The sequence below is a fragment of the Mesoplodon densirostris genome, chromosome 19, assembly GCF_025265405.1.
Source record: "Mesoplodon densirostris isolate mMesDen1 chromosome 19, mMesDen1 primary haplotype, whole genome shotgun sequence".
Classification (NCBI taxonomy): domain Eukaryota; kingdom Metazoa; phylum Chordata; class Mammalia; order Artiodactyla; family Ziphiidae; genus Mesoplodon; species Mesoplodon densirostris.
The window spans coordinates 66,006,006-66,027,257 of record NC_082679.1 but is presented as its reverse complement, the minus strand read 5'-3'; the positions used below and the strand labels follow the sequence as shown (position 1 = coordinate 66,027,257).

The 21,252-nt window shown below is 59.4% G+C and overlaps 2 protein-coding genes and 1 non-coding gene across 3 annotated transcripts in view; all 3 read right to left on the bottom strand.

The window, feature by feature from the left end:
* Window positions 1-1,848: 1,848 nt before the first annotated feature.
* Window positions 1,849-4,125, bottom strand: RPL13 (ribosomal protein L13). The gene is made up of 6 exons (XM_060084723.1): window positions 4,021-4,125; window positions 3,724-3,844; window positions 3,457-3,598; window positions 3,083-3,256; window positions 2,557-2,613; window positions 1,849-2,032 (listed from the first exon to the last, which is right to left on the bottom strand). Exons 2-6 carry the CDS (start codon window positions 3,825-3,827, stop codon window positions 1,874-1,876), a joined length of 636 nt encoding a protein of 211 aa, XP_059940706.1. The 5' UTR covers window positions 3,828-3,844; window positions 4,021-4,125; the 3' UTR covers window positions 1,849-1,873.
* Window positions 3,312-3,395, bottom strand: LOC132481062 (small nucleolar RNA MBII-202). Its single transcript, XR_009530767.1, has one exon. It is a non-coding gene; the product is annotated as a small nucleolar RNA MBII-202 (small nucleolar RNA).
* A 5,064-nt stretch (window positions 4,126-9,189) lies between the features above and the next one.
* SPG7 (SPG7 matrix AAA peptidase subunit, paraplegin) overlaps window positions 9,190-21,252 on the bottom strand; it is a 29,808-nt gene continuing 17,745 nt past the window's right edge. The window contains 9 exon segments of the mRNA XM_060083282.1: window positions 9,190-9,730; window positions 9,733-9,883; window positions 11,360-11,437; window positions 11,945-12,111; window positions 12,636-12,792; window positions 13,922-14,037; window positions 15,277-15,387; window positions 15,982-16,084; window positions 17,190-17,314. Of these exon segments, the coding sequence (XP_059939265.1) occupies window positions 9,684-9,730; window positions 9,733-9,883; window positions 11,360-11,437; window positions 11,945-12,111; window positions 12,636-12,792; window positions 13,922-14,037; window positions 15,277-15,387; window positions 15,982-16,084; window positions 17,190-17,314 (1,055 nt within the window). The 3' untranslated portion in view covers window positions 9,190-9,683.

The window sequence follows — 21,252 nt, the reverse complement described above, 5'->3', positions numbered from 1 at the left end:
GGCACCACAGCTGGGGGGCTGGGACCAAGGCCTAACACACACCTTCCCACCGCCCCTCAGGTCCTCAGGCTCCCCAGATGTAACCCCCGAGAAAGCTCTGAGCCCTTCCCAGGAGGGTGGGCCCAGAGATAATCTGGAAGGCCAGCCCTCTCTTCCTGGGTTGCAGGCCTTCACCAGGCCCTGGACCATGGTCCTCCTGTTGAGCAGTCCTCACTGCTACCCAAGGCTGATATACACCCAACACGCTACAATCAGAGCTAGAGGTCTTTCAGAAAGAAATCTCCACAAAGTTAAGATAGCTTGTTTTGGTTACTGCCATGTCCCTGCAGCCTGTGACTGTGCCTGGCACACAGTAGATACTCAATAAATACTTGAACAAGTACTCATTCTCTCTTCATCAATTTATTCTTGGACAATTCTCAGCACATCACTTTCCACCTTCCCTGGCCCACCCACACCTGCGCCATCATCAGCTTCCACCGTCCAGGTCCCCAGGACAGTCCATGCCAGGCAGGCCCTGGGCCAGAGGTGGGTCAGCTCATTCAGTTTCCTCTGGTCTAGTTCTAAGCAACTGAGAACTGATTCTAGCTGAGGGAGCAAAAAAGAACAAGGACACTGGGAAATTCCTGGAATTGGGCATGAACTGCTCTGGACAGAGCCCGGGGTTAGGGAGGGCAGGTCGTTGCCTCTCCTCTCCTCTGACCTTTTGTGAGGCAAAGACCGTATTTTTCTCCTGTAACACCCAGAAAACATAAAAGGAAAAGAAAGGAAAGTGCAACCACCTACACGAGACATCAAGAAAAGAGGATTGTTCGCACAGCTGCCCCTTGGTCTACTCTTTGGCTTGAACTAAGCTGAGTAAAGTGGGAAAAAAACCTAAACAACCTAAAATGACTATAGTTTCCCTGTAAACTACAACAATTTGAATCAACTGGGGATTAGAATTTCAATTTTTAAAAAAATATCACAATTATCTACATTTTAACAAAGCTACAGGATACAGAATCAAATTAAAATTCATTCTGGAGGGGGTGACACTCCCATGGGTAAAAATGCAGAGATGTATACCTTCCCTCCAAAATAAAAAATACCATGTAACTTGAATATTAAACGAAAATTATTTGTAACTACCCAGACCAACACTTGTCTCCTACAAATGCCCCAGCACCCCCTGGTGGCCACGGCGGGCACTGGGGGTGACCCCAGCACGTGTACTTTGGTCATCCGTCCAGGGTATGCACCTACAACCCCAACAGTTCTGCCCAGGTGGACACTGGCACAGTGGACCGCGGCCCTGCACACGCACCCAGAGGCCTCTCTGCCCCCCAGCCTGTGAGCACCTCAGCCGGGGCTCCGGCAGATGGGCAGCTACCCTGCCCTCAGGTGGCTTCTTAACTCCTTGCCAGGTCTTGAGTACAGAGCAAATGAACCAGTGTCTCCAGGCTGTCCAGAGGCAGCCCCCCATGTGCCCTCTCACAGATGGCTCATCAGGCTCCAACCCCCAGGCCTCCACACCAGCTGACCTTTCTATGGGTCATGACTTCCAAATACACAAAGTGAGCATGGATGTCAAATCAGCACCTTATAAACTGTTTGAGAGATAAGAAAAGTGGTTTAATAGTCCTCCAAATTGCCTGAGATAGTTGGTACCGAATGCACAGCACCTGCAGGGCTGGAGGGCTCCAACAAGGAAACTCACTAAGCACAAGCCTCCCAGGCCCCAAACCTGCTTCCCTCAGAGTAGGCCTGCTGTGACGAGGGACAAGGACGTGCTCCAGGTTCCCCTCAAGGAGGAGGCTCCCCAGGCCCTGGTTCCTTACACAACGAAGGTCACATGGACACTGCAGGTTTATCACAAGTTGCCAACAGCACTTTATTTTTTCTTTTCAACATCCTGTTCTGCAGCTTCCTTGGCCCTTTTTGCCCGGATGCCAAAGAGCCGGGCGTTGGCACGGGCCATGCGGAGACTGGCGAACGCCTTGAAGTTCTTCTCTTCCTCTGTGATGACTCTGGCTTTCTCCTTCTTGTAGACCTGGAAGGGAGCACAGGCCCAGGAGCAGCTGTCAGCAAACTGAGATGCCTTGGAGGAGCATCTGCCCACCCAAGAAAGGCTACATGGAGGCCACCAAAAGATTATAGCAATCCCCTGTGGATTTAAAACAACCCCAAGTCATGTGAAGGGTGGGCGGGGCACTGTGCTTGGACACAACCTGCAGAAGGGGAGGCTCAGGCCCACGCCCCACTCGGAGCCTCAAGGGCCTGGTCAATTGCCACTCAGGTTACAGGATCACCAAACACGCCCAGAGTTGCCTACAGCTTAGCCTTTCCAAACAGTGAGGAGAGAAAAAGGACCCAACAGAGGGAGTGGTGACGAGTAAGGGTCCACAAAGCTTCCCTCGAGAATTCCATCTGTTAAGATGCAGGAGGCTCTCCCCAGGGTGGAAGCAAGGTCCTTTCCACAAACTGTAAATCTCAGCACGGGCCCAGCCGCCAGGCTGACACCCTCCACCCCCCCACCCGGTCAGTCAGCTGCCCCCTCCAAACACGCCCACTTACGTTCCGGATGGGCATGACTGGTCCGGTCAGCTGGGTGGCCAGTTTGAGCTCTTCAGCCTGTGTGCAGTGAGAAGGGAGTTGGGTGGGTTCAGCTCATCTCCTCAAGCCTGTAACCCCTGGCTGGGTGCCCCCGTCTGCCGATGGCAGGCACAGGCAGACGAAAAAGAGCCACCCACGTGTGAAGCAGAGACACAGGTAGGACAACTCGCAGAAGCCCATACGGATGGACTGTTAACTTCACACAAAGGTCAGTTAACAGGAAAAACACTTTCCCAATTTTAGGACAGCTGGCTCCAAGTCCCTCCGCTCTAGCCCACAGTGAATCTCGGCAGTCCTAGCGATTCGTCTGTGGATTCTCAGCAGCTTTCTTCTACTTGTCTACCACCTCTCTACTACCCTGCATAAGGACCCAGTTTTGGGGGATAAAAAGCTACAGACAAATACGTGTTCTTCTCAGCCCAGCTAAACCCACAGTGAGACCCCCACGCCCTCACTCGGCTGGGCACAGAGGAACCCAGGTACTCACAGAGCTGTCTCCCTTCTTGGGGGCAGAGGGCTTCCTGGGGAAGAGGATGAGCTTGGAGCGGTACTCCTTGAGCCGCTGCACGTTGGCCTGCAGGGACTCCGTGCACTTGTTCCGCCGCCTCGGGTCCACCGAGATCCCAATGGTCCGGGCCACTTTTTTGTGGATGCCGGCCACCTGCCCCGAGACAGACACAGATAAAGCCCCGAGGGCTCCCCGGTCCCCACCCCCTGCCGGGAAAGCCCAGCCGTCAGATGGAAAAGGGTTCAAGCACACTTTCATCACAGCGGTGCAGCGATTCCGGAGAATGTCATCACTTGGCTGTGGGCCACGAGGGACAACCCATGGGACTCAGGACGCGGGCTGGCGACACTCACCCTCAGCTCCTCCAGGCTGAAGCCCCTGCCGGCGCGCACCTTGGTGTGGTACCTGACCGTGGGGCATCTCACCACCGGCCGGAGCGGGCCGGACGCGGGGCGCGGGGCGATGCGGCGCGCCTTGGCCTGCCGGGCCTTGCGTCTGCGCAGACAGAAGCCGAGTGGCGGTCACCGGCCGCCCCTCCCGCAGCGGGCCGGGCGCGCGAGTCCCGGCCGCCCTCCGCGCGCGGGGAGAGAAAGGGGCGCGCTCGCCCCGGGGCGGCTCACCTGCGGATCTTGCGCGCCGGCTGGTTGAACCACGTGGCCACGCGCCGCTGCCAGTCCTTGTGGAAGTGGGGCTTCAGGATCATGCCATTCCGGCTGGGCGCCATGGCTGAGGCCGACTGGCCTGGGGAACAGGGAGGACGCGGAGCGAATTAGGACCTGGGCGCGGGGGCCCGCCGGCGCGCGCACAGAGCCCGGGCCACGGCCCGACGCCGACGGCGGCGGGCGGACCCCGGGGACGGTAGATGGGGCCGGATGGTGTCGGATAGTAGCGATGGCGCCGCGCTCCGGTATACTCACCTCCTCCGCCGGTTCACGGACGCGGAAAGGAAAGGGAACCGCAGAGCACCCTGGGATGGTACTGGGCCCGGCCAATCAGAAGCGACGGAGCTTTCTGACCAATCAGAGCCAGGGACGCCAAGTGTCGTACGGCTCTCCCCCTCGGCGGCCCTCGCTGCGGGTACAGACATGGCGCCGCGTTTTCCCGTGCTGCGCGAGTTCCGCGCCTCCGCGCCCCTCGCACCGCCCGCGCCCCCGGCCCGCGGACGGTCTGGGTCCCGCGAAGCCCGGGCCGGCCGGCCTGCTCGTGCACCACGGTAGGCTTCGCCCTCCGCGTCCTGGTCTGCGGCCCCGGCCACCACGTGGAGCCTGCTTGCCCTCCCTGTGGGCGGAGCACACACTTAGGAGCGGGCCTTCCAGAGGGCCCCGCGCATGTCGCCCGGAGGTCTGCGGTCGGGCCGTTGGTGGCGAGTGCCCGGCAGCGAGTGTGTAACTAAGAACCGCGTGGCGGATCGCGGCTGTCCCGCACTCCGCTGTGCACACTGCCACCCACGCAGCTGAGCGTCGTAAAAACAAGTAGCCAGGCCACCTGGGCTCTGGCGCCTCCAGTTCCCTGGGCAGCCTGGGATGACGCCAACACATCCTGCCATCTGTAAGCCTTGACACCTAGCAACCCTTTTCCTTTCCTTTCCTCACCCCAGTCACCAAGCTTCCTCCCCTGAAACCTGATCAACGTTTTATGAATTTCATGACACAAAATAAGAAATTTGGAAGCCTGTGTCCTACACTGAGTAAACAGGTAGCTGATACTGATGCTGATAGCTTTCTGCCCTGTTGAGACACCCTCGGGTATTAGAAAAATCAGGTTGGGACTCATTGAGGAATTACAGGGTTATGGTTGGGGAGACCAGAACATGTGGAAGGGCAGAGGAGGTCTTTTAACACCTAAGTGCCAAGGCCGTGTGGAAGGCTGGAGCCCTGCCATCTCATAGGTACCCACTCAGCTCTGAAGCAAGGGCGGTGTCAGTCCTGCTTGGCCGACAGTTGTTAGCAAATGCAAGAAAGCACTTTTCGGTAAACTCGGAAGTGGTGTTTATCTGTGAAGTTAGGGTCATAAACTTTTATTTTGGAATACTTTTAGATATACAGCAAAGTTGCAAAAGTAGTACAGAGAGTTCCATTACATTCTCTACCCAGGTCCTCTTAATATTAATAATGTAGCAATGGTAAGGTTAGCAAAGCTAAGAAATTAGCATTGGGACTTCCCTGGTGGCTCAGTGGCTAAGAATCCACCTGCCAATGCAGGGGACACGGGTTTGAGCCCTGGTCCGGGAGCATCCCACATGCCACGGAGCAACTAAGCCTGTGCGCCACAACTACTGAAGCCCATGCACCTAGAGCCCATGCTCCGCAACAAGAGAAGCCACCACAATGAGAAGCCCCCTCACTGCAATGAAGAGCAGCCCCTGCTCGCCACAACTAGAGAAAAACCCATGCACAGCAACGAAGACCCAATGCAGCCAAAAATAAAAATTAAAAAAAAAAAATCTGCATCCTTTCACAGACACAGATGGCTAAACCAGAAGGTCAGTGACCCACAGTTAAGTGGCTGTGGAGTTAGCTAGTATAAAATCTTTGTACTAGTTTTGAGACTTTGGGCAAGTTATTGGTGTGAAATGGGAGGAGCTGCTGTTAGGCCACAGAACACAGCGCAGTGCCCAGTGCATGTAAGTCAAGGTCACACAGCTCTGCTTCCAGGTGACAGGGAAGGGAAGGCAGTGCAGGCGAGAAGGGCGGGGGGGGGAGAGTGAGGGGTCATCATCTGCCTCTCAAATCACTTTGTCCATTGGAACTGGACCCACACTCACTCCACCTGGCAGCCTAACTGCAGCAGAGAGGCCCTGGAGATGTCTGTTGAATAAACGGTTGCCTTGGCCTGGGACGTATTTCTTCGGACACAAACATTAGCCCACACCTCCCATGTCTATCTCAGACGCCTTTCAGTTATCCCGCCATGGACCAGGATACCTTGCTATTTTCTAATCTCAAACACATTCCTGTCCCCATCCCCCTTTTCAGACCCACAGACTCATGCAGCTGTGTCTGCTCATAGGGTGCTGCCCGGGGTACCGGGGAGGGTTTGAAGTCTGGAGTTAGTGGTAAGAAATTGAAGCTGCAGTTCGAGGACCTCGGTCTGCTGCACACAAACCGGCAACCCGGCCACACAGTTTTTCGACGCCTGAATAGTCCATACTTACATCCTTGGGGAGTATGCAGAATAGCAAGGCCAAAAGTTCCCATGTGACATTCTGCTGAGAGCTCAGTTTCCCAGCTGGGAAGATTAAAGAAGTGAACTGTTATGTAGGCATCCTTCTTGACACACAGACTTGTTGGCTCAGGGTTTTAAAAGTCTTCAGCTAGGGACTTCTGTGGTGGTGCAGTGGTTAAGAAGCCGCCTGCCAATGCAGGGGACACAGGTTCGATCCCTGGTCTGGGAAGATCCCGTGTGCCACAACTACTGAGCCTGTGCTCTACAGCCCACGAGCCACAACTACTGAGCCCGCATGCCTAGAGCCCATGCTCCGCAACAAGAGAAGCCACTGCCATGAGAAGCCTGCGCACCGCAATGAAGAGTAGCCCCAGCTCGCCACAACTAGAGAAAGCCCGTGCGCAGCAACGAAGACCCAACGACGAAGACCCAACGGAGCCCAAAATAAATTAAAAATAAAAAGGTCTTCAGCTAGAGGGACAGCCCCTGCCTCACTGCCACAGAACTCGACAGCACAAGTCTGCCAAGGGGCTTTTGTCCCGGGCTGGGGCCTGCAAGGGCCCGTGAAAGGACTGGCTAACACCACTGGACTCAGCACTCACTGGGGTCAGGGTTCCTGGAGGAGTGCCCTGGAAGGGTGGGGTATGCACAGCCTCCCAGAATTGCCTTGTAATCGTGCCCCGCACCTACACCTGACTGGCCCCCTCCAAAGACAGTCAACACTAGCTCCTGGAGCCCTTTGACACACAGTCTTTATTTATGTATTTATTTGACAGCACCAGGTCTTAGCTGTGGCACACGAATTCTTAGTTGCAGCACGTGGGATCTAGTTCCCTGACTGGGGATCGAACCCAGGCCCCCTGCATTGGGAGCACGGAGTCTTAGCCATTGGACCACCAGGGAAGTCCCTGACACACAGTCTTGTTTTTTAAAATTAATCTCAGGGAATTCCCTGGCAGTCCAGTGGTTAGGACTGTGTGCTTTCACTGCCAAAGGCCCAGGTTCAATCCCTGGTGGGGGAACTAAGATCCCACAAGCCGCTGGGCACAGCCAAAAAAAATTAGTTAATAAAAAAAAATTAATCTCACAGCGGCAACGTGTTTTTATTGTGTTCTGACACACACACGTCATGTTCCTAGAGCACTTTGCAAAAATTAGCACGCTAACAGTGTCATAAATATGGGCTGCTGGTTGAATTAGGAAAAGCAGGAGCCGAACAACTCAGCAGGGGACAGGATAATTTTACGGTGTTTCATCACAGAACTCAACCACCCGGCCTCTCAACTTACCAAAGTCGCAGCCAGCACGTAAACCTGTTAAGAGGCTGAGAGAGTCCTATAATATGAGGGACACCTAATGTAAGTGAGCACCTGGAAGTACGTTATTATAATCACAAATATCTGAAAGTTGCTAAGAGTGCATCTTTTTTAATTAATTAATCTATCTATCTTTGGCTGTGTTGGGTCCTCGCTGCTGCGCACGGGCCCTCTCCAACTGAGGCGGGCAGTGTCCCCTCCTCGCCATGGTACGAGGCCCTTTCATCGCAGTGGCCTCTCCTGCTGCGGAGCACAGGCTGCAGGCGCACAGGCCTCAGTAGTTGCGACACTTGGGCTCAGCAGTTGTGGCTCGTGGGCTCCGGAGCTCTGGCCCAGCAGTTGTGGCACATGGGCCCGGCTGCTCCATGGCATGTGGGATCTTCCCGGACCAGGGACCGAATCCGTGTCCCCTGCTTTGGCAGGTGGACCCTCAACCACTGCACCACTAGGGAAATCCCAAGAGAGCGGATCTTAAAAGTTCTCATCACACACAAAAAAAGCTTCCGTAACTATGTGTGGTGACCAGTGTTAACTAACCGTGGTGATCATGGCACAAAACAAACAAACAGGAATCATTGTGTTGTGCACCTGAAACTAACATGATATATACCTCGACAAAAAAATTTAAAAAACAAACTTTTAAAAAGCGTTAACAAAAACCCATGCTTATATGAGCATAGACGAGAGTGGAAAACAACTTGTATTATGATGTAAGAACTCTAAGTTAATTCATCTAATAGTCTTTGCTGGTCTTCTGGGGCTCTGATTGTACTAAATGTACATTTACCGTCAGGCCACGATGTACCCGCTCTGCTCGGCAGGGGCAGGTTGCCCAGCGCGGTCTGGCTGCTCCAGGGGACCCCGAGCTGCTGTTGGGAGTATCCCCTTCACCTCCAGGAGCCCTGTAAGTGAGGCCTGCGAAGCAGCAGAGGTGCACAGGCCCTGTGCCCAGTGTGCTCCCCGGGTGCCGTGTCTGAGGACCGGGAGGTCACGTCACCTGGAACAACTCCCTTCTGTCCATCAGAGCACCGTCCCTGCAGCCCACCCTGCCGGGCAGCCGTGAGCCCACTCGCTGGCCAGCCCTGGGAAGCCAGGCTGCACCTTCCTCCACTATAGCAAGGCAGCCCGCTTCACGCCACTTACATCCTACTCCTGGCTAAGCGTCACCAGACGTGGGCCATTTTAATGGTAAACTACAAGGGGCTGAGCACGGCACATCCGTGTGAGATTACAGAGGCGGCTGCCCCATGGCGAAGACGCCAGCCTCACCCTCTGAACCCTCGGCCGATCTTTGGGAGGGAACCTGGGGAACTGGGGCAGATGGTGAAGCATCTCTTGGGCTGCCCCGCCCCCATGAGCTTCCTCGGGGCGCTGATGCACGGGGGAGGTGGAAGCAACGAGGAGCAGGGGGGAGCCCCCAGTGGGTCACACTGCCGGGGACTCGGGGGCCGACTGCAACCCGTCCGTCTGTCCCACGCCCTCCCTCCCAGAGTCCTACAACAGGGAGGGGTCCCAACTGGTCACCTCGCAGCTGACATCACACCCTGTGAATACAGTATCCAGGACGGCCCTTGGGGCAGAGCTGACCATGCAAGAAACACAGGCCTCCATCCGCAGCATTTATTAGTGAGGTGTCAACAGTTCCCGGGTGTCCCCCCAGAGCCCCTTGTGTGCACCCGTCCACGCGGCAGCAGGTGACGGTGCTTTACTCCTCCAGGCCCAGTGCCTGTCCCTGTGACCCACTGATGAGCGAGCCCAGAACAGAGGGCCGTGGAGGACGGGCAATGAGGGGCTTGGAGGCCCTGTCACGGCGGAGCCCTGAGCATCCTGACCAAGTCACAGGAGCCGGGAGGAGCCCGGCCCAGGCCCCGCACCACGAGGCCGTTCAGGGCCCCCACAAGATGGGGCCGCTCCGTGCACACCGGTGACCCTCCCACAGGCGAGAACGACCCACAAACACGAATGAAACTGTACGTCTCTGCAGAGACATTTACTTGTCCCGGGCAGGGAAGTCAATAAATACATCTCAGGGGCCTTGAGCTGAGACCTGCGAGGGCTGAGAGGAGGGACCGTCTCAGGCGGCCAGCAAGGTGGTCCAGCTACCGCGGCCAGGATGGCTCCTCCCCCTGCAGGGGCTGCTGCCGGCCGCCTCCGCCTCCCCCGCCTCCTGCTTCTCCCTCTGGGCGTCGCTCCACCTCTGCGGCGCAATCCTCTTCTTGGGCCCGTGGGGGGGCGGGCCGATGAGGGCCTCGATGTCCTCATAGTTGATCACTTCCTTTTCCAGCAGGGCGTTCGCCAGCTGGAAGAACAAGAGGGCAGTGTGAGTGGCTGACGAGCGCCCGGACAAGAGCCCTTTGAGAGCAGAGCGCAGTGGAGGGAGGGCCCAGCCCCCAGACCCCCCCGGCCCGGGCGGGCGGCCGAGCGCAGAATCGCTCCCTGACTCCACCTTAAAGACAAAGCCAGCTGCCAGCCTCATTAAGTTTTCTACTTCCCTTCCCAGCGTGTTTATTTTGGGCAACTTCAATTTCTTTCACAAACATGTGTGAGCGTCAGCATGCGGGCAGTGGAGCTGGCGTGCAGGACCGCCTCCATGGGACCAGGGGAGGGACCCACGAAGAGCTGCCACGGCCACTGCTGAGGGGTTCCCATCACTCCCACGCCGGCTGCTCCGACAGCTGGCCCTGGGACAGCACGGGCTTGAACTGTGCAAGTCCGCTCCTACGCGGATTTCTTCAGTGAACGTGACTGCAGGACTATGAGACCCACAACCCGCAGATGCAGAATCGCGGGCAGGGAGGGCCGGCTGTGAAGGTGGCGCTCAGGGGCCAGCTGTATGGTGCTCAGCCCAGGCACGCCCGGACGGCGCGAGCAGGTCCCAGCGCACACGGGAGCCCCGCACAGCAGCGGGCCGGTCCCGGCGGATTCCGCACGGCTCCCGGCTCCCGGCGGGCAGGCGCTGCTGCTCTCGGGACGCCACGACACGATGCCCACAACGTCACGCTGAAGGAAGGACAGCCTGTCCACAGAGAGCTGCCCCGCCTCCGGGTCCACGGAAGCTTCACCTCTGCGGTCGCCTCCAAACCCAACAGCCCAGGCTCGTGATGAGGACACCAGACAGAGCCCACCTGGGGGACGTTCCACACACACCAGACCAGCCCTCCTGCACTGCCATCAGCAACAGGAGGGGCGCCGTCCCAGCCAGGAGAGCCTGACGGACGTGAGGACCGACCGGAAGGTGGGGTAAGCGCTGGGCGAGGCGGCTGAAGCGTGGACTGCGGTTAACGCCGCCGTGTCCGTGTCGGCTGGTCACTGTGTTGTGGAAAACGTGCCCCACTGATGGGAGATGTTACCACGAGGGGAGCAGCTGGGGGTAGAGGGCTCTGGGCTGTACCTGGCGCTTCCACGGGCACCGAAAGCTGTGCTCAGCTGTACAGTTTGGTTTACAAGTTCCAGGAGAAGTGTAAGAGCTGGAAAAGGACTAAACAACACTGACCAGACCCCACTACTGGCTGAAACTGGGTAACGGGCCCAGGAGGGTTGGCGATGTCCCTCCGTCTCCTCTGAAGGAGCTGGCCTGAGAGGTTCAACGGTACAGAGCCGAACGAGGCCCCAAAGGTGCTACGCTCCGTTGAGCCGGGTGGGCCTCGCCGGTTATGTTGTTTTCTGGAGTCCTGTGCACGGGAGGGGTGAGCGGCTGCGTCAGCAGGGCAGTGACGGCAGGCCCAGCCCCTGGTGGGACAGGCAGGCGCAGGGCCCGGGGGTGGCGGGGGCTCACCGCCTGCAGCTTGTCCAGGTTGTCCCGAAGCACCTTCTCGGTGTGCCTGTAGGCCGCGGCCACCAGCAGCCTCGCTTCCTGCAAAGGGCAGAGAAGAGTCTGTGATGGGTCAGGGCGGCTGGCCACCGTGCGCGGGGTCCCCTGCGGCCCGGCCCTGGCGCTAAGGTACACAGAAGAAACACGGGTTCAGGAACACGGCCTTTTGTGTCTTACAACGAACAGGAGAGCAAGGCTGTCAAGGGCCTCCTGCCCCCACCCCAGCCCCAGGAATGCCCTGTTCTAGGGGCCTGCCCAGCAGATAGCCCGCCAGCTCCTGGAGCCCCGGACCCGCATCTGTCGTCCACGCCCACGGCTGCCTACGTGCCAGCGACACTGCGGCCGTCTCCCGTGGGCGGCGGCAGGGCTCACAGGTGCTGTGGCTCCGTCACTGGAGACATGCATTTATTTGACGTCCCTCACAGTCCTGTGTCATCCACGGTCCCACCGGGCGCCGGCAGGCCCTCGCCCAACTCCTCTGGGCACACAGCCAGCACACACGAGGCCCGTCTCCCACACGCACGCAGCTCGGGACCAGGGAGGACTCACATGGTCCATCATCTGCTGGAGGCCCTGGCTGAAGGGACGCCGTCCGATGCCTGGGATGCCATCCTGGGCCTCGGGGAAGGAGATAGGCCCGATGCTGGGCGCCATCCCGAACTGCTTCACCATGGAGTAGGCGATACGCGTGACCTTCCTCAGGTCGTCCTGCGCCCCTGGAGTGAGGGGTCAGAAAAGGGGGTTCTTTCCTAGAGGTGCGGGTCAGGGCACCCGGGGCCCTGCCGACCCCTAAGAGCAGAGGAGGGTACCCGGGGAGAACTGTATCCTGTCACTGGTCCTTAAAACTTAAAAAAATGCTCTTTTGTTTAAAAAACAACTCCTCGGGATGCATCTCTGGATTCAGGGCGCCGGCAGCGACCCGGCACCACCCAGTCCTGCGGGGCAGCTGACAGCACAGGCCCTGAGTCTCCCGGACCTCCTCCAGCTGCTGGCGGCCCAGCGAGACCACGGAGCTCCGCTCCAGTCTGCACGTGGGGAAAAGCTTTTGGAACAGCTAAGTCGTCTGGAAAGTCTTGCTTAGTTCCAAACCTCCTCTGACCACAGCTCATCTTTCAGAAACACTTAATGAAATTCAGAACTGCATCTGCACCTGCTACTCAGACCCCTCCATCGGATTCACCCCCCGCCCCACGCAGAATGGCTGAAGGGCGTGGAAGCCGTGTGGGTGCCAGCCCCTCACCGGAAGTGACCCTGTTGAAGGAGATGGACTCGGACGCGCGGCCGCCCAGGGCCATGCACATCCGCTCAAACAGCTGCTCCCTGGTGAAGAGGTGCTGGTCTCTTGGGAGAATCTGAGTGAAGCCCAGGGCTGCGTTGGTCCGCGGCGCGATGGACACCTGCAGAACAGAGGTGGCCCCAGTTAGTGGGCAGGACGTAGGCCTCAGAGATTGGGGGGTGGAGTAAGACAGTCTTCAATCAGAGGGTTCAAAGCAGGGAGCACATGTGACCGTCCCCGTGTTTCTAACAGCACCAGGGAGAAGGGCTCCCACACGGTCAGGGCGCGAGGCCCCTGCACACGAGCACGCGTCCGCGAGGGCAGGAAAGGTGACGAGAGTGGGACGACCCGCCGAGGGCCCTGCGCTGCCCGCGCCCCCCACCACAGCCCGCGCCTGCTGGGCGCACGGGGCAGGGCTCTGGCAGCAGGCGGCCACCCCGAGGCTCCGAGCGGGACACGTCCCCACCTCGCCTGGCAGAGTGCCGAGCACGGGCAAGGAGGCTTTCTTGGCACGACTAGCCTGCCTGACTCTCTGTCGTCGAATGGAAAACCCTAAGAACAGGCAATTTTAAATCAGGGTATTTACTTCACCGTGGGCTTTCCCATGATAATTTTTCGAGATACTGCATGAAAGTATTTATCTCGATCACTGGCTCTTCTCGGCGGGCGGCTCCTGCACACATGGGTCTTCGCCACAGCCCTCTGCCCAGGACACAGCGGGGACCGGCCTGAGCAGCAGTACACCGGCCGACGAAGCCCGACCAGCAACGCGCTGCTGTAGCCGTCACCCCCGGGAAGCACTACACGCAGGCTGCAGCTGCCACACAGCCCCGTCTTTGGGGGTCACAGAACAAGGCAGCTCCCCCTCAGCCAGGGGGACCAAGCCCCCGGCTCAGGCCCACGTGGAGGGCACAGTTACAACCCTCCACACGGGGCACCCACGCCCCAAACACGGGCACCGTCCGCAGGGGCCACTCAGGGGCCCCGGGTACGAAAGCACACAGCTGAGAAGGCGTTACGATGGTACGCCTGCCAAATACACGACGTGTGCTCACCTCACTGCTTTTTAGACTCAGGAGTCACGAAATCAGCAAGTCCTGGAGCCGACGTCAACTCTGGCAATCCTCAGCTCCACGGGCGACCGCGGCCACCCCGCCCCGTGCCTGGGCCGCCGACCCCGCACCCCCTCCAGGCACAAGCGCGTGGGCCTTCCACAGCGGGCTCGGCCAGGCCCAGGCCGCCGCACCCACCTTCCCCACGGCCTCCGTGTGCTCCAGCAGCCAGCCCACCAGGGCGTGGCCTGACTCGTGCAGCGCGACCACCTTCTGCTCTTCCTTGGAAAGCACCTGGCTCTTCTTGGCGGCCCCTGAAAGAACACCGGGAAGGTGAGCTCCGGCGCACGGCCACCCGGATACGTGGCCAGGCGCGTGCTCGTGGCGCCAAAGCGAGGCCTCGCTCACCTCACTTGTATAAACGCTGCCAACAGCAGCCCCTCCAGCAAGGCCCTCACGGGGCTGGGGGGCCGACGACACGAGCTCGGGTCTCCTGCCGGCCCCCCGACCTGGCAGGACAGCCGCAGCCCCCGCTCTCTGGTCCTCCTGCCCGAGTAGCTGACCCCTTATCTCGCGACCTTACACGCATCCCCCTCAAGTCACTGCTGAGGTCCTGTCCGCTGTCCCCAACCATCCACACAGCCGCATGTTTCCACCTCTGCACCCTCAACAAGCTCTAGGTTCGGGGTACTTGGTAAGTCACGCGACTGGGACCACCCCCAGCGCCTGCTGTGAGGGGACACGTCCTGAGACGCACTGGCTGTGGCAGTCGGGTCGCCCCACCCAGGGCCAGGCCCAGGAGCGGCTGCTGCAGCTCGGGAGTGCCCCGCTCAAGGGAGCGCACACCCAGCAGGATTCCGGATGTGTTTTCTCTAGTCTTTCCTGTTCGGATACTCTCGCTGTAAGCGCATCACTTTCCACGTAGAAGAAATGGCTTACACAACATGAAATTTACAGTGAGAAACCGTGACGCTGGCTTGTGCCCAGGCTGCAGAGGCACCTGTCCTAGGTCTGAACTCAGACTGAGGGCGGCGGGCCCATGTGTGGGAGGGGCCTGCTCCTTGGTGTCACCCTCACTGACTTGGTCTAAACCCTGTGGGAGGACGAGGCGCACTGACGGCCTCTGGTGTTGCCCCCGGGCTACGGGAGCTCGTCCTGCTCTCCTCACAGAAGGCCAAGGACCCGGCGTGCAGCGGCAGCAGGTGAGCACAGCTGCAGGCGCCGGCCCCGGCCCAACACAGAGCGCGCGGAGCCTCCCGCAGAGCAGGCCTCCTCCTCGCCCGGGGGGCAGCTGCCAACCCCTGGCGACGTGGGCAGGGGCCTGTCCGGCGCTCAGGCCCCGCACGTTGGCCGACGGGCTGAGGACACTCACCCGTGAGCTTGTGACGCCCGATTACATTTCTGTTTGCACAGTATCTTAAACTAACGAGAGTAGGTCACACCGTTAAGGCCTGACGTAAAAACGGGAACACGTGACCTGTCTTCCGTCTTGGGCAATAATTCCGTCGCGTGGCGTCTGGGTCTGCCACCCCCCTGCGAGCGGGCCCGTGTACCGGCCAAGACGCGTTCCACGGCGTAGTCCAGGCTGGACGTGTGCACGGCCGTGTGCCCCTCCCGCGCAGCGTGCAGTGCGGCCTCGTTACAGATGTTGGCGATGTCAGCGCCTGTGGGCACGGGGTGGCACTCAAGCAGACGCGGCGAGATGGGGGCGGGAGGAGGGGCCGCCCCACCCCCTCGAGCGGCCGCAGGGCTGAGCTCAGCCGCCTCTCTGGACCCCGCTGCTCCCTTCCACCCAGTGCTCCACACGCAGGTCGAGGGATGAGAAGGTTCTTGGACACCCGAGGTTCTAGTTCAGGACGTTAAAGTCCAAAGGGAAGAAACGTATCCCACGATACAAGGGGTTTCTACTTGTATTACCCTGTAAAACGAGAGCCATACAGAAACGGAACCAGATTTGTGACAACACGGAGACCGTGGGGGAGGGCAGTGGGGGGCCCGGGAGGAGACGCGGCCTTGCAGGTCAGCCCCCAGTGGGGAGCAGGGAACAAAGGCAGGACCACCAGGCCTAACGGGGTGGGGGGGGCGTGCACAGGCGACAGAACCTGTGAGGAGAGGAGAGTCCTCTCACCTCTGCCTGCTGCGTGTGCACCTCACTTCCACCCCGGCTATGCTGGCCGTGGGCCCAGAGCAGGGGTGGAAGGTCCCTGGGGAGGCTCCCTCCGCCCTCTCCAGCCCCAGACAAAGACCAGTGCCCCTACCGCTGAAGCCCGGCGTCAGCTCCGCCAGCCGCTGGGAGTAAAAGCTGCTGGCCTGCGTCAGCTTCAGGCTCTTCAGGTGCTGCTCAAAGATCTCCCTCCTTTCCTGCGGGACAGGGGACACGGGTCAAAGGACACAGGTGCAGGCTCCCGCCAGCTGACACTCGGGAGCCCACAGGCCTGCCCTGCAGGCAGGAGCCACCGGCCGTGAGGTCAGCTTCTGCTCCGAGAAACCAACTCAGGGCTGCAGGCGGCGTTTCAAAACCGGAAGGAAAAAAGGAGACGAGAAGATAAAGCACGTTACACATCACAGGTAGCAAAGGTTATTTTGTATCCTGTGTGACACGTCAGGAAGACGGGAATCCAGGCCTTCGGAAGCAGTGGCAGGGCACAACCTACGACAGGACAAGGCTGGGTGTTCCTGGGCCCAGCCCTGACCCCCACGTCGGTCTCTGCGGGAATGTTAACCCACCAGCCACCTGCCACGCTCACCCTCCAAGCCCTCCCCTGCCTCTGCTGGGCCCTCAGCCACGCTAGGCTCCTGCTCCCTCGGGGGCTACCCCTGGAGGTGGACGTCCAAGCAGAGGCCTGAGGCAGAGGGGCCGAGAGGTCCCTGGGGCTTTCACCCTCCACCCCATCAGGGCAGCCATGCAGCTCGTGCTCCAAAGCCACGCAGCACACAGTTCTGAGGCTCTGCAAAGACTGTGCCGCAGAACTCGGCCCAGACGTTTCAGGACAAAGAGGAAAACAACAAGGATCAAAACCAGGAGAAGAGGGACTTCCCTGGTGGTGCAGTGGTTAAGAATCCGCCTGCTAATGCAGGGGACACGGGTTCGAGCCCTGGTCCAGAAGATCCCACATGCCGCAGAGCAACTAAGCTTGTGCGCCACGACTACTGAGCCTGCGCTCTAGAGCCTGCGCGCCACAACTACTGAGGCCATGTGCCACAACTACTGAAGCCCGCCCATCACAACTACTGAAGCCCACGCACCTAGAGCCTGTGCTCCTCAACAAGAGAAGCCACCGCAATGAGAGGCCCGCGCACCCCACGAAGAGTAGCCCCCGCTTGCTGCAACTAGAGAAAGCCCACGCACAGCAATGAGGAACCAACATGGCCAAAATATATATATATAAACAAACAAACAAACAAACAAAAAAACCCAGAAGAGCAGGGAGCTGAGGCCCGGAAAGACCAGCCAGGCCGCACTGACCTGCAGTGTGGGAAGGTCGATGAACACGTGTCGGTCCAGTCGGCCTGGCCTCAGCAGAGCGTTGTCCAAAATGTCAGCTCGGTTGGTGGCCGCAAGGACAATGACATGGTCGGTGGTGCCCATTCCTGAAGGAACAGACAGCAGCTGTTAGGGTGGGGCCCCGAACCCGGCAGCTTCCCCACGGACCCCCTTGAGGGACATGGGGAGGGAGAGGCGGGGCACCTGAACGCAGAGCTGTGGACCCACCCGGGCCCGTCCCTCCTGAGCACTTCCACCAAAACCACAAGAGCAAGAACCCACCGCTTCCTTCCCAGGCCACGGCCCAGAGGCAGAACCGGAGGTTGGAACCCGGTTCTGCCCTCCAAGGCCATCCTCCACATCCAGACAGCAGCCCTGCAGGAAGAGTGTTCCCGGGGTGCAAGGGGCACCTCCCCACACCACTGCCAGGGACATCGGGGACATGTCCCCTCCAACACTGGCACTGAGGGCCCCAGGTCTCTCATGAGAATTTAAAAGCAAGTCCAGAAACCATCACTAACGGCCCACACCTATGTGTGAACCTGGGCTGGATGCTAAGTTGAATAAAGCAACTGCAAAAATGCCCCACGAAGCAGCCGGGGGGATCCGACCCCGACTGGACGTACGACGCTAGTAAGAACAAGTGTCACAATGATACGGAGGTACTTCTCCTAGAGAAGGTGCGGAACTGTAGGTCTGCTGTAACCCACGGGGGAAGAGGCCGGGGTGCTGGCAGACAGAACTGGCCGGAGTCACGACGGGCACCGAGGCTGGGCTGGGGCACGGCACTCAAAGCAGGCTCCCCCCTGCTTCGGAAAAGTTCCATAACACAAAGTTTAAAAAATAAAGATGCCACGATCTATCGTCTGCTAACTTAATCTGTAATAAACTGACATTGACAAATACAATTTCAAATCACCTGTACGAAGTCTTTCAACGGAAGAGAAATCAGAGTCCTTCACTCCACTGCACGATCCCAGGACAGTGGCCAGGGGCCCAGCAAGCCCCGACCCAGGGAGGGCACCCACCTCGCCCAGGGGCTGACACCACCAGGACAGCCCAAACCACACCCAGCCCCAAGGAGATCACTCCAGAACTTCAAAGAAATGTCTCCCAGAGACCAGGCTCCCAGCCTGGGCTCTGCATTGTGGGATGTGGTGAGCCCAGACACCTCATGGAGCCTGGGCCCACTCACGGCTCGAGAGTGGACAGTGCAGAAAAGCGTCTGCTTCCCAACACAAAGGCGGCATTTTAAAATAACTCAGACTTTTGAAATAAACTCGGACAAAAGCAAGCACCACCCAGCATACGTGATGCCGCAGCCCCTCTGCCCCGACTGCCTACGCTCAAGTTTAGGAAAAGCGAAACTCTGACATGGAAACGCCAGGCTTGCTGGAGGGAGGGGCCCTGGGCAGAGCTGGCCGGGTCCACTTGCCGGGACACCTGGGGATGGAGGAACCCCTCTGCCTCGAGTCCCAGAGCACTACCTGGGACACCTGCCGGGAATCCCCACTCAGAGTCCCCAAACGCCTGCCTGCCACAGGCCGGGGCTGTGAACACAGAATCCTGAGATGATACAACAGTGCGAAAACGTTGAAAAACAGTAGAAACAACAGGTGAGAAGAAAGCAGCAGCTGGGCCAGGGTGAGCGTGAGCCGGGAGCTCCAGGTGGGGACTCCCGCAGGACGGCGATCACCTCTGTGTCGGCAAGTGGCCCACAGGGCTTGTTTAGGGACTGGCATAGCTGTGGGCACACCGCAAGTGGCAGAAACTGTACAGATGTCCCCGTGACTGCGTGTCAGGTGACTCCCTCGTGGAGCCAAAGCTGCCGCAAGCCCGTCTGCCGGGCACGCATCTCTCCGCGCGGTGCCTGGCCTCCACCCCGGACTGAGGCAGATCCCACCTCCACAAAGACCTCCCTGCACAGCCCCGCCCCCTCCCCGCCACTCGCGTGTTCTCCTGCCCAGAACTGTCATTTGCACGGTCTCATATAAATGGAAGCATACGGTCTGTAGCCTTTTGAGGCTGGCCTTCTTCACACAGCATAAACCCCAAGATCCAGCCAGGCAGTTGGGCGTAACAACAGCGAGTGTCCGTCTCTTCCCTGCTGCCTGGTGGCCCCGTGAGAACACGTCAGGGCGCAGCCACGCACCCACCGCAGGGCACACGGCCTCTTTCCAGGTTTCAGCCGTTACAAGTGAGTGAACACTGGCGCACGCATGTTTCGTGGACAGTGGGTCAACGTGCCGTGTGTGCTCGGCGTGTTCAGAGCCGCCCAGCTGTCTCCCGGGAGGCCGCACGTTTTCCCTCTCCCGCCGCAGGGGGTCAGGTTCGCTTCCCCTGCTGCTTCACAGATGCGTTTTCCCAGCTGCTTCACTCAGATCAGAGCCCAGGTTCACGCACAGACCTGGGATCCAGTCTCTTCACATCCTCACGTCTGCTCTTGCCACTATTTTGAATGAAGTGAGAGGAATGACTCCACCTTCAGGGCTGAGTGCACAGCTAAGTAACCGGGACGTGTGTGTGAGGGGGACAGTCGCGGGCCAGCATCCGGGGGCCGAGAACACGCTCTCCAGAGGCGCCCGGCTGGGCTCACGCAACGGTGAAGGCTCAGCGCAGGAAGGACGGCACTTCAACAAGAGGTGCTGGAGCGGCTGGACGTCCACACACAAAGCGAGCTGTGACCACGCCTCACACAGAAATTCACTTAACACGGGTCACAGACTGACACGGAAAAGGCCATGTGAGTGCTACCTGCAGTTTCCTCTTTTTCCTTAATTAATTTTTACTTTCTTAATGAAGTATAGCTTATTTATAGTGCTTCAGGTATAGCACTGAATCACAGCGCAGGGATTCAATTATGCTTACGTATATATGTATACACATTCTTTTTCAGATTCTTTTCCATCAGAGGTTGTTACAAGATACTGACTACAGTTCCCTATGCTGTCCAGGAGGTCCTTGTGGGTTAGGTACCCGGGCCTTTCTACGGGCTCCAGGCAGAATCGAGGTCACAGGGGTGTGGATGGAGACGCCCACGGTGGGGGGCAAGGAGCAAAGGCCTCCTTGCGCCCACTGGGCTGTGAGAGGGAGCGCAGGCGCCCCGCCCTGCCCGTGCAGTGGGCCTGCTCCCCGCCCCGGCCGGCTTCCCGCTGCGGCACCAGGTCCACGGCATGCTCTGCGCTTGCATGAGCAGACACTGCTCCTCCCTGAGGGGTGACAGAGGCTCCTCAGACGCTCAGCTGTGTCTGTGCACAAAGGCCCGCTGGCGGTGATCCGGCCCTGCCAGGGCCTCTGAGGGGGTGCTCGGGGGTCTGGGGGGCCCATGGCTGCAGCAAAGCTGGTGGAAGCTGTTCCTCTCCTCGGCACAGAGGGGCCCGTCAGAGAAGGCGCCAGCTGGGAACGCTTCCTGGGGGTGCACATCACCCGGAAGGGTGGTCTCTGGCTTCAAGCGTAAAAAGCAACAGGAGCAGAGAGAGGGGGGTGCTGCTCCCGGGGCCCAGGTGCGCGGCCACAGCGGACCACGAGGGAGCCCCACCGTCACGCACACAAGGTCACAACTATGGGTGAGGTCACGCTTTAGCCTCACTCGACACGTCAGGAAACTCCGGCTCGGAGGACGGGAGGGGAGAGGCGCGCACCCTGCCGCGTGCCCCTCATGGCCCACAAGCCCCCCGGGGCCAGCACTCGGGCGGCAGCTGCAGGACAACATGAGTCTGGCACCCGCCTGGACCGTGGAGCTCGACGGTGGCTTCCAGAGACGCTCTGCCCTGTTCCACGGCATCACCAAGGTGACCTGTCCTTCTCAAGAGAACCAGACGCCACGGCCGAGATGCAGCACTTCTGACAGCAGGCTCATCAGACCCTGCGACGGGGTTTCTGGAGACTCGGAGTCTAACTTGCAGAGGACTAGACGGTGCGCTCAGGGTCCAGCTGCTCACAGCCCAGCACGCAGGGAGGGGCTGGGCAGGGCGGGGGGCAGCGGGGGTGGGTGAGGGGCCCCAGGAGGGCCCATCTCCAGGGAGCGACCCCCAGAGCTTCATCT